General features: G+C 46.1%; 1 protein-coding gene across 7 annotated transcripts; it reads right to left on the bottom strand.

Moving 5' to 3' along the window:
• Positions 1–2,166: 2,166 nt before the first annotated feature.
• jade1 (jade family PHD finger 1) lies at positions 2,167–11,477 on the bottom strand. 7 transcript variants are annotated; one of them, XM_034297546.1, is made up of 12 exons: positions 11,134–11,286; positions 9,936–10,001; positions 9,330–9,394; positions 9,086–9,243; positions 8,391–8,575; positions 7,908–8,119; positions 7,541–7,708; positions 7,185–7,301; positions 6,446–6,997; positions 5,224–5,341; positions 4,028–4,929; positions 2,167–3,928 (listed from the first exon to the last, which is right to left on the bottom strand). In XM_034297546.1, the coding sequence occupies exons 2-12, from the start codon at positions 9,982–9,984 to the stop codon at positions 2,519–2,521; spliced, it is 3,936 nt and encodes a 1,311-aa protein (XP_034153437.1). In that variant the 5' UTR covers positions 9,985–10,001; positions 11,134–11,286; the 3' UTR covers positions 2,167–2,518. The 7 variants fall into 7 exon arrangements, with proteins under 7 accessions (XP_034153437.1, XP_034153436.1, XP_012992976.3 ...); XM_034297545.1 differs by having other exon boundaries at positions 2,167–3,971; positions 4,038–4,929; XM_013137522.4 differs by lacking the exon at positions 11,134–11,286 and adding an exon at positions 11,459–11,477 and having other exon boundaries at positions 2,167–4,929.
• Between the last annotated feature and the right edge of the window lie 1,213 nt (positions 11,478–12,690).

Here is a 12,690-nt window from a genome sequence, read left to right as displayed (position 1 = left end):
TATTCAGTGCGTTGTCAGATGCTATGCTAACTTCAAATAGGCATATGGTATCTACACTGAACAAAATTATAAATGCAACACTTTTGTTGTTGCCCCCATTTATCATGAGCTGAACTCAAAGATCTAAGACTTTCTCTATGTACACAAAAAGGCAATTTCTCTCAAATATTGTTCAAAAATCTGTGTTAGTTAGCACTTCTCCTTTGCCAAGATAATCCATCCACCTCACAGGTGTGGCATATCAAGATGCTGATTGGACAGCATGATTATTGCACAGGTGTGCCTTAGGCTGGCCACAATAAAAGGCCCCTCTAAAATGTGCAGTTCCATCACACAGCACAATGCCACAGATGTTGCAAGTTTTGAGGGAGTGTGCAATTGGCATACTGACTGCAGGAATGTCCACCAGAGCTCTTGCCCGCGAAATTCATTTCTCTACCATAATCCGTCTCCAAAGGTGTTTCAGAGAATTTGGCAGTCACAACTGCAGACCACATGTACATCTTCACCTCCAAGACCATCTGAGACAAGCCACCTGGACAGCTGCTGCAACAATTGGTTTGCATAACCAAAGAATGTCTGCACAAACTGTCAAAAACCGTCTCAGGGAAGCTCATCTGCATGCTTGTCGTCCTCATCTGGGTCTCGACCTGACTGCAGTTCGTCATCGCAACCTACTTGAGTGGGCAAATGCTCTCACGTTCGATGGGGTCTGGGATTTGAGAGAGGTGTTCTTTTCATGCGGTTTTCACTCTGCAGGGCAGATGGCAGACAGCATGTATGGTGTCGTGTCTGCACATCTTAGAGTGGCCTTTTATTGTGGCCAACCTAAGGCACACCTGTGCAATAATCATGCTGTCTAATCAGCATCTTGATATGCCACACCTGTGAGGAGGATGGATTATCTCGGCAAAGTGCTCACTAATACAGATTTAGACGGACGTGTGAACAATATTTGAAATAGGCCTTTTGTGTACATAGAGAAAGTCTTATATCTTTCAGTTCAGCGCATGATAAATGTGGGCAAAAACAAGTGTTGCATTTAGAATTTTGTTCAGTGTAAAAAAAAAATGCACAAGCCTACAACTACTACCAGACCAGTTTAGGTACTTAAAACGACCTAAACCTAAAACTACTACCACACTGGACTTCAGTACTGTATGAAAACCTACAACTGTTACCAGACTGGTCAAACATGGTGGTGGCTCTTTGATGGTATGGGCCTGAATAATCTCCCTTATTTCTTGGGCTCTTGTTAAGGTCTACAGCATCATAAAACTCCACCAAGTACCAAGATCTTTCAGACAAGAGGCGGAAATATTTAGTCAAGGGCAATTCTCACAGAATACGCTTTTTTGTGGATGTTTGTGATAAAACATTCATAATGGAACCAGTATTTACCATGAAGAGTTCACATTATGGACATTCTTCTGAAAAAGTGAAAGAAATTCAAGTAATTGCTAGAGGCCAATAACCTGTGACATGACTAATCGAGGACTTGGAATCGTAAGGTTCTATCTTGTGAATGTCTGGTGTTGAAATAACGTTTCTAGTCACGTGCTTGAAAACAATGTTGTGACATCTACCCTCTTCACAACTCAAGCACCATGCTTCGGTGGATTTCTGATAGCACATTACTACACCAAGTTCAAAGGTATTTGCTTAGAACTTTCTTGCATTTTATTAGGTTTTTCAAGTGAAGGACCACATAAAGAGCAACTTTATGGGAATTACCAATGTTTAACCAAAATATCAGTTGGAACCTTCTAGTTCCAAGATTTCAACTGGTCAGAAAATTTGGACAAGATCAAGACAGCTAATGCATCTTACAATCAAGTATAAACGCCACTTGAGAGAATTTAAAGATTCTTTACTTTCACATTCATCCAAGTGAGACTTGTGCACAGGCAGCGCCATTGAGTTCATCTCCATTTTTAAGCAGTCTACTTCTATGAGTTGGCAAACACACTAGAGACAGAATTTACTTCTTCACTGCCCCACCCTCTGGTTTCACTGCTGGGAAGCACATCAGTATGTAGATGGCTGGTTCTTACTTCCAGTGTTTTTTTTTTTCATAATTTCATGTTGAATTTACAAACATTTCAATTTGTTTCAATCTCAACAATACCTTACCATTCTGAATACACACAATTCTTGCAAGTGCTGTAATATCCAAACAACAAATTTAATTCATGGCTTATGCTGCAACAACAACCAATCAGGAGTGATTTTGTTGAGGCTTCCAGCATCTCTAGAGATAGTGGTCATAATACATTCTCATTCACTGAAAAATAACACCTTAGGAACAGAACAAAAAGTTGTTCAACAGAATTGGAAATATATACAACTTTACAAATCAAATAAAAAATAAATAAGATATCAGTTCTATAAATTTAGGCATCTCATTGATTATGAAAAAATAAAATACAAAAAGCAACCAACGACTAGCTTAGTTCTCTATAAACATGGTGCCGCTGGTTTCAAGTGGGTATCTGAGGATGACACCATTACGATGCCATCAGGAGGCTAGAACCCCCTGGTGGATGATGTCAGAGCCGTAGGCCCCGTCACTCAGCTTGTGGGTGTGGCATCTCTTCAGACACACCTCCATGCCTGGCCCAGTGGGCAGAGCTTTAGACTTAGGGGAAATGTACCCATCAGTCTCTGTCCCGGTGCGGAGTCGTGTTCTGGGATAAGATGGCTCACTGGTGTTGGGTGGAGTCTTGTGCAGTGGCCTGCGGTTCGGGGCGTTAGGGGGCTTGCGGGGCGGGCCGTACGGGTGAGAGGACTCCTCCTTATGGCTCTCTTTTCTCTTGGGTATTCGGAACTTACCCCAGTTTTTAAGATGGCTGACAGTGGGACCACTGGACAGCCAGCCGTTGGGTTTGGTTGTCATGGAGACAGGAGTGTCTCCGGGGGCTGACTGGCTGTCATCTTTGCTGCTGGGCCTCTCCTTCCTATCCTTCACTTCAGTCAGATGGTCACTGACCTTCACCCTTGTTAACCTCACCCTGGCATCGCTCACATTATGAACCTTGACCCGTGTTAACCTAACTCTAGCTTCACTCATTCTGTTGGTTGGTTTACCTCCAGTCACATGATCAATAGCCTTAACCCTAGCATCAGTCACATGATCACTGACCTTAACCCTAGCATCAGTCACATGATCACTAACCTTAGCCCTGGCCTCAGTCACATGATCACTAACCTTAGCTATGGCATCAGTCACATGATTACTAACCTTAGCCCTGGCCTCAGTCACATGATCACTAACCTTAGCTATAGCATCAGTCACCTCAGTAACCTTAACTGTAGTACTGGTCACATGATTACTAACCTTAACCCTAGCACTTGTCACACGATCACTAACCTTAATCGTAGCACTGGTCACATGATCAGTAACTCGAACCATATTGGCTGCTTTCTCACTTTTCCTGAATTTGAGTCTATTTTTGGTTTTAACAGAAGAGCACTCCACTCCACTCCCCCTGTCCCTCATTTTCTTGACCTCGGTTCCCGGCTTCTCCTCAATTCCTGTTCGGTTTTCTGGCTGCCCAGGGTCAGGGAACGTGCTGCCTGGTCCTGGCTCCCTAAGGCTCCTCCTACCCCCTAGTCGGGTACGGCCCTCTCCCTCGCTGGCCCCTAGTCGGGTATGGCCCACTCCTTCGCTGGCCCCTAGTCGGGTACGACCCTCTCCCTCACTGGCCCCCAGTTGGGTACGGACCTCTCCCTCTTTAACCCCTCGTCGGGTACGGGCCTCTCCCTCGCTGGCCCCTAGTCGGGTACGGGCCTCTCCCTCGCTGGCCCCTCGTCGGGTACGACCCTCTCCCTCACTATTCCCTAGTCGGGTACGGACCTCTCCCTCTTTAACCCCTAGTCGGGTACGGCCCTCTCCCTCGCTGGCCCCTAGTCGGGTACGGCCCTCTGCCTCTTTAAACCCTAGTCGGGTACGGCCCTCTCCCTCGCTGGCCCCTAGTCGGGTACGGCTCTGTGCCTCTTTAAACCCTAGTCGGGTACGGCTCTGTGCCTCTTTAAACCCTAGTCGGGTACGGCCCTCTCCCTCGCTGGCCCCTAGTCGGGTACGGCCCTCTCCCTCGCTGGCCCCTAGTCGGGTACGGCCCTCTCCCTCGCTGGCCCCTAGTCGGGTACGGCCCTCTCCCTCGCTGGCCCCTAGTCGGGTACGGCCCTCTCCCTCGCTGGCCCCTAGTCGGGTACGGCCCTCTCCCTCGCTGGCCCCTAGTCGGGTACGGCCCTCTCCCTCGCTGGCCCCTAGTCGGGTACGGCCCACTCCCTCGCTATTCCCTAATCTGATTAGGCCCTCTCCCTCTTTAACACCTAGTCGGGTATGACCCTCTCCGAGCCCTAGTTGGGTACAGCCCTCTCCCTCGCTGGCCCCTAGTCGGGTACGACCCTCTCCCTCGCTATTCCCTAATCTGATTAGGCCCTCTCCCTCTTTAACACCTAGTTGGGTACAGCCCTCTCCCTCGCTGGCCCCTAGTCGGGTACGGACCTCTCCTTCGATGCCCCCTAGTCGGGTACGACCCACTTCTGCACCAGACCCTGGTTGGGTAAGACCCTCCCCCTCGTTGGCCACTAGTCTGGTACTGCTGTCCCCATCTCTGTCGGTATTCATTTTGTTGTGTCTTTCTTTCTCCTTGGCCTCCGTTTTTACTTTGGGGTGTCTGTCTTTCTCCCTGGACTTGGTTTTCAGTTTGGTGTGTCTATCTGTATCACTGGACTCTGCTTTCAGCTTGGTTTGTGTTGCCCCCTCATTTAGGTAATGTGGTAGATGTAGAACTCCTCTCCGGTGCCCCCCTCTCCCCCGGTCTCTCTTCCTGGTCTTCAGGCCACTAAAACCCCACACAGTCCCTGGAGAGGACACCAAGCTGAGAGACACGCTATCATTCAGACAGCCTGTTGAAGACACACCTACAGCAACACACACACACACACACACATTAACACAACTGGACCTTCAGCAGATCTGTCTAAAGAAGGAAAACAATCCACATTTACACATTACAGCGTTCTACCTCCTTTACAGGAGTGAGTCTGTTGCGAAATGACCTTAACCACCAACAACCATGAAGTACAGTTGTCGTCTCTTGGACTAACCTCAGTAAATCAATGACCATCATGTTCTAACCACGACCTATCAATGACCATCATGTTCTAACCACGACCTATCAATGTCCACCATTTGTGTTTACATATCCTACATACCCGTGATCATCTCCTGGTCGAGCAGGAGAACATGGCGTGTGAAGATCTGTTCTTGGACACGCCACAGGGTCCTCTTAATCTTCTCTCTCCGTGTCACCATGTAAGTCAGGTTACGCACCTTGGAGAAAAATAAAAAACAGGTGACGCAATCACAGTTTATACACAAATGGATAACAAACAATGTCAGAAAATAATAATAATAATAATAATAATAATAATAAAAAAAGAAAGCAGGGTTCACGTTTTGGAACCATTGAGCCACCATCAAGGAAATACTTTAAGCTCTCCCTTTTGATGTCCACTATTCTTCAAGATTCTACCAAATCTTGCAATAATCTTGGATACCTGACAATGACATTAACTACTTTTAAAACATCGTTGTTTTAATTGGTCTTTGCCAGAACCACCGGATCCATCAGTACCAAATTTGGTCCATATTATCTCTGCATATCAGAACCTCAAAACCAAGACTCAAACATTATGGCCGTGTGAGGTTGCATGAAGGATTTCTCTGTCCAGCAGCGGACACCAATGTAGTTAAATTGAACCATGCTTAATAGGTTTGACTCAAAACCCTAAGCCCCTTCTACCCTTCTCTGTCTGAGGCGGTCATATCCATGTCAGAACACACAAGTGATGCTTTGTATTGTGCTGTATTTACATAAAAAATGTGTAAAGTAATGTCCCTGGCCTGTTTATCTGAAATATTGTATTGACACATCCGTTCTGGTGTAAGTCTTGAATAAGAAAAGTTACCTCAATAACTGAACGTTCAGATGGTGTTGTACAACTAGACCGGTATGAGCAACTGACAATGATAGAAGTCTCACTGTATTCCAAATATTAAAACAGCAGCACTAACTGGCAGCATGTTTTTCAGAAATCTTGCTTCTGTTGAGATCAAAGGCTATACACAGTTAAATAAGAAATGAAATAAAATCCATGTAACGAAATACTGGTGACTACTTCAGACAAGTACACAGGCCGCAGCCAAGCCTTTAAAATATGCACTCCGGTTTTATTAAAACGTTCGCTACTACTATCAGGGGGAGGGCAATGGTTAAAGACATTCCCTTCACTGGTAGCTCCTGTTGCTGATAGGCTCCACCCGTCTGCAACAGGAAGCAGCAGCCAATAGCCAGCGCCGGCTGCCTGGGACGGGCAGCCCGGGGAGGTGTGGCACCCCGAGCCCCCGCCGAGGGTAACAGGAAGTAGAACCTACCCTCTCCAGATCCTGCCGGAGGTGAGTGAATAGCTGCAGGCGGCGCAGGAGGACGTCATGCTCCCGTCTCGCCAGGCTGTCCTCCTCCTCCTTCTGGGGTGTGAGGAGTGGCTGGTTGTGATTGGCTCGGCGTTTCAACTTCCAGTACTGGTACAGAAAGTCCACAGTCTCCGGGGAATACTGTAGGTGATTGGCTACTTCTGTGACGTCAACAAACTGGTAGAACTCCTCTTCCAGCTGCTGTAGTTTGACCTGACGGAGGTTCACATCCTGATTCATTCTGCTCTGCCCCTGGGAGTCGGGGACAGGGCCAGGTGAGGTGGTTGGTGTGTGGAGGGGTGCAACTTCATCGCCTCGGACTCTTCCTCTCCTCTTCCCCTTCTTGTGCCGGTCCCCCTCCGGCTCCTCCTCGCCACCCTCCAGACCAGAGTGCTCAGGGCAGAAGGCTTTGAACTTGACCTCGTCTTGCTCCGTGAGGATGGTGTTCATCTCCAGACTGCTCTGCAGGGCACAGCTCACGTGGAACGCTGTCCGACAGCTCTTGGCTGAACACTGCGGGAAAACAGAGGATGTCTTAGGTAACTACAACACTGGAAACTGTTTGTGTATATACGCAACCGGATGTATAAATGCATATATCTAGAGTGCGCACGCACGCACGCACGCACACGTGTATTAGGTGTGTTTGTGTATCAGGTAACTGTGTATAAACGTGTATCAGGTGTGTGTGTGCGTGTACCTGTATACAGGCCCCTGTGACATCTTTGCAGAGGCAGCAGGTTAGAGCCCATCTGTTACTGGGGATCTGGGACATGTTGGTTATAGGCTCCATCTTCTCTGGGTTGCCAATGCTCACCTACACACCACATACAGACCCGCATACGAGAGGGAGAGAGAGACAGAAGGTGTAAGACTACCTTTTGGAAATCAGCATTTTCTAAACCAAGACTTGGGCCTACTACAGCTTTTCTTCATAAATACAAAACAAGGCAAAAAAATAGAAAATCCCTTTGATGTCATTAAATGAAAAAATTGTTAAATTATGTTTCGTTAGGAGCCACACTATGAGCAGGTTTTAGGGTCAGAGGTCATCACCTCAGGGATCCACAGGGCACAGCTGACGTGGACCCATTTGGTTCCGCTCCGGGTGGGCTTCATAGCCCCGCCCTTCTTGGGGCAAAGATGGCATTTGGGCGTGATGCCGAGAGCACAGGGTCGACACAGCCAGCTCCCCTCCGGCACCTTCAGGATCCCATAGCACGCCTGGAACCCACAATGCACATTTAACACGCCTTATTCCACTGTCTTACCACCAATGTGGCAGCTATACATGGAAGCCCCTAGCTAGAATTTCACTTCCATTCCGGTCCCAAAGGGGCCACATCATCGGATTTCACTAGTAAAATCACCAGCGCTCGATGCGGAGTTGATCCTGCGGTCTGAATTACAGGAACATACACACCTGGTGAACACAAATGTTGCACTTGTCACAGAAAACCATCTCGTTGTTGTCCTCGCTGTCAGGTGACCGACAGACGTCACACACGACGTCTTCGTCGTACTCGATGCCAAGCCCCTCCTCTGTTGCCATGGCGTGGCTCATTCCGTCGTAGCAACGGCGCTCAAACTCCTCCATCACTCTCTCCATGGTGGCCTCATTGAGCAGATCCATGCCTAACCAACAGGTCCACAATGAATACAATATTATATTACAGTCTGTCCTGAACATCTGACCGCAAATCCCTCTCCACGGTCGTCTCATTCAGAACAGCCATGCCTAGTGAACAGACAAAATAAAACACTGGCCCCAAAAAATATTTATAATTTCAAAAGCTTACACTTAGTTACATACCAGCAAAGTTAGAACTGGGACTCGTGTGAAGAGAACACGTCTAACCCCACATACCCAAACAACCCCACACTGAACCATGGTTCTAATGCTTACCCATCTGAGTGAACTGGTGGTTGACGAGTTCCAGCCAGGCCACGTCAGTCTCGTTGAGGTCGTAGCGACATGTCCCCTCAGCCAGCGTCTGGATGGCCACATAACCCAGCGACTCAGAACCCCCAGAACGAATCAACTTCTTGGGCCTAGAGAACATGACCTCTGTCCCCTTCTCAGCCATGATTCTGCAATCGATCACATTCATTTTAAGACACATTTAAGAGACCTCAAGAGACCCATCAATAGTTCCAAACTTTGTATATAGACACCCAACAAGCAAAGCACAGAGGCAATTAAAAACTCAGAGCCAAGGAAGAAACCCATAAAGGAACCACGCTTCAAAAGCAGACCAGTTATACTGTCTGTACCATGTGGATATTTAAGAGCACAAGGCTACAAAATGATCACAACTGCTCAGGGAAAATAAATATAATCAACATATTTGGCAAGGGCTTAAGTTATTGACAAATTGCAGCCTTGGGCGTGGTGTGTGTTCTACCAGGCTACAGCCTTGGGCGTGGTGTGTGTTCTACCAGGCTACAACCTGGGAGATGATTGGTGTTCTACCAGGCTACAACCTGGGAGATGATTGGTGTTCTACCAGGCTATAACCTGGGAGATGATTGGTGTTCTACCAGGTTATAGCATGGGGGCGATTGGTGGTATAACAAGCTATAGCCTGGGTGTTCTCCTACCGGGCCACTGGCTGAGGGATGGTGTCTGGGCTGACAGGGACCTGGACACCCTTTTCCCACTCCTGTCTCCAGGGGTCCACCAGGACACAGTAGTCCTCTGGATTCAACTGGTATGTGTCATGTAGCTTCATGGCTGTGATGAAATCTGTCCGGAACACCTGCAACATGAACAAGACACACTGTAGACTGACAGGCTATAACAGCATTAGGTTGGGGGGTGGACGGATGGGGTGAACTGACATACCTCTGAGGGCTTCTTCCCATTGGCTCTCCTGGGTTGAGAATGTTGGGACCAGGAAGTGGAGTTACCTTAGGGACAAAAGATTCATGCCATCTTAATTCTCAATAAGTATGTCATCCCCTCGAAATTGTCATCGAAATCATCCACTAGGCCTTAACATAGCCTTGTTTCTGAAGCACTAAGCCTTTACATAGTCATGTGAAATGTATGGAGCCTGCTGGTTCAGTTCAATCTGTCCTGCCTGACCTGCCAACCCATCTTTAAATGTCCAGTAGTGCTGTCTAACCCTATTCGGCTTCTCTCGCCCTATGGAGATGGTCCTTTTCTGAGCCTGATGTCTCTGGCTCTTTCCTGAAGACCAAGTCAAGCAAATAAGCCCAACTGAACAGCTCCAGACACAGAAATCACCGGTATGTTTTATAGAAACTAGTAAGGGGTACAGGTAGTCTGAGGTCGTTATGCAAAATGACCTAATAAGGTGGTGCATTGACCACTTATACAGTTTAATTCCATTATAACTGTGTTTATGGCACAACTAAGCCTTTAGGAAGTGTGGGATAGGGGTTAGTAGTGGGAATATTAGTTACAGTCAGGGCTGAGAATGCTTACTTCCATGATCTGAGTCTTCACTGCTGCTTGGATGCCGGCTTCTCTTCATGGTCGGTCTTGGTGAGGCTGAGAAGTGTGAATTGAAAAGAGGAGATTTGTAAACATACCCAGCCACTGCCATTGCAGATGTAGCCATCATCAGCTGAATTTTGATAATCAATACAGATCAATGAGTCCTTCTCCTCTGCCAATCACAATCACAGTCGCACACTGGTATGGCAGTTTGTTAGATTCAAATAATGAAGAATCAAAATATGTATCTTACTTGGAGAGTTATAAGATTGTCACCTCCACCGCTGCCCTCAACTAAAACATCTCAATGAAGTGCTAGTCACTCATTTATTAGTAAGCCTTCTGGCTAGTAGTGACCAGCGAAACCGAATGTGTTCTACTTTCCCATCAAGCGATAAAGTAATTGTCTACGTCACAATGACCTCACGGCAACATTTGAACTGAGCATGATTCAGCTAGCTACAATAAACCACCTTACGGTCCAAACTACGTTAACAACCAACGTTAACAACCTTGAAACACAACAAACGTATTGGCAGATATATTATATCTCATGTTGACCGAGCAAGCACAACCGTGTTTGTCTGACCTGCGACAAAAACGTGCAATAAAGACCTAAGTGGCTTACTAGCTAGCTATACGAGCAGTCAAGAGGATGAAACGTTATCACTATAAGACCCTGCCTGACGTACTGTAAATAACTAGGTTCAGTAACCTATATCGCTAGTTCGCACTCATACAGTAAACACTGTAGCTCCTAGCTAAGCTAACTGACTACCTACTTATCTGATTGAAGCAGAAGCCACGTAACGTTAGCATTAGCTAGGATGGCTAACTTACTACATTCACATTCAACGAACTTAGTAAAGCTGTATGGTACCTATCACTAACACAGCTTTCCACCCACTGCACACGGCATTTATTCTGTAAGTTAGCGAATTTGAGGTATATAATCAGTATTATGTTGATATGAAACGTTTTGACAGACTCCGTGGCCCTCTGAACTTAATCTTGGCGCCATTTTAAATGACGTACTGTGTGCCTATCGGGCTGGGAACATGATGGTGGTGGTAATACAACCCTAGCTGTCTCCACCACCCATTCACATGGGTTTGAAAATCATACTGTACATGAGAAATACCTTTCAATAAACACCAGAGGAAGACGATAAGAAATGGGACAGTACCTACAGCACGTCTGTCCGATGCGGTGGTGTTTCTAAATACAGCTCGTGCAGCAGTGGGTACCGCTCAACCCGCATTCCTCAAACACAAACACTGAATCATCTGACTGACCGTACTGACGTACGCTGAATTTAGAGGGTAGGATTCACTCTAATTACGCCTGTCGCCAGTAGAGGGAGCCCTTTTATTTGATAAATAGGTTTTCAAAAAGTAACCTCAAACCTTTTAAAACGTGTGGAAGGTTTACAATCACAATCCCAAAGGTCCCTGATAAATTGATTGATTCTTTCATTTTTTTTCAAATGTACAAACACGTGCGTTGCTTACCGGTTGGATGTCTATATTTAAAGAGCGAGTTGAACGGACCACAGCTGTCTGCCTGCCTTCAAGCCTGTCTGTCTGCCTAAACCAACTGGTAAACAGTAGCCTGCCTATGCAGGACATCCACCAGTATTCAAATGGAATATACCACACCCACACGGATCTTATAGCTTAAATTACCCTATGATTTAACGTGAAGTAAAGCTATGATTTAAAGTATCTTAGCCCCAGTTTATTATGGAAGGCTGTTACCGGCCACCCTAAATAGTGATGCTGTATATAAAGTACATTGCTGTAATATATACAGTATGAAATATGATACTATCTATTTACATTAAGAAAAACATTTGAAAATGGGCAGGGACTGTGCTAACCTACCTTCAAGGGGAAGCTGGGTCCACCATTGTGGCGGGACAGAAGACTCTTGACTGGGTTGAGTGGGAGTTGCCCTCCCGTCAGGAACAGAAAAAACTGAGTTTTTCAACTTGCTGACTTGGGTGTTAGAACCGGTGACCTTTTGCTTACTGACACAAACCAATATCTTTTCGCTTATTGGCCCAACACGCCTGTGTTCAGTATGATAGATAGATTTAGCTTTTCGGCTTCTATATTAGCTCCTTTGGGGCAAGTGATAATATTTTTAGTTTCAGCGTAATGATAGCGATAAGAACAGGCAGTAGGACTTTTAGACCTTGTTAAAATACTTTAAATTATATTTTAAGAGAGCCCTTATTGGTATTGAAACTTGTTACGCAGGGTCCTGTGATGTAGTTATGTCACTGACTTTCCTCCATTGGGAGCCGGCAAAGGTGAGGCCAGCTGGCATTGGCCATAGTTATTTTAATATATTTTTTAATTTTACCTGTATTTTAACCTCAAGGAAAACAATTCTTTCCTAACAGCAATAAAATCACAGCATAATATTACAAAGTAAAGAAAACATTGTACTTTTATATTCTGCCACATCATATGAGACAGTGTCTTAAAACAAAGGAACACTTTGTCCCACGTGTACACATCAAACCTTCTTCACTTGCACATACTGATGTACCAGTTTGATTTAGGCTGGTAAGGAATGTGCTCCAGTAGATTTCTTAATCCACAGCTGTGAATCTACACTGAATGTGAATGGTGGAGTTCCATGGGGTCAGAATGCTGTTTTGCAAAAGGCTAGACGCACTGCAGTCAACATGCTGCTGATAAACAGTCCTGTCCTTCACTCAGCACCAACCCTCATT

This window comes from Esox lucius, chromosome 15 (assembly GCF_011004845.1).
Source record: "Esox lucius isolate fEsoLuc1 chromosome 15, fEsoLuc1.pri, whole genome shotgun sequence".
Lineage (NCBI taxonomy): Eukaryota > Metazoa > Chordata > Actinopteri > Esociformes > Esocidae > Esox > Esox lucius.
The sequence above is the reverse complement of the archived record's forward strand: the minus strand, read 5'-3'. Positions and strand labels throughout refer to the sequence as shown.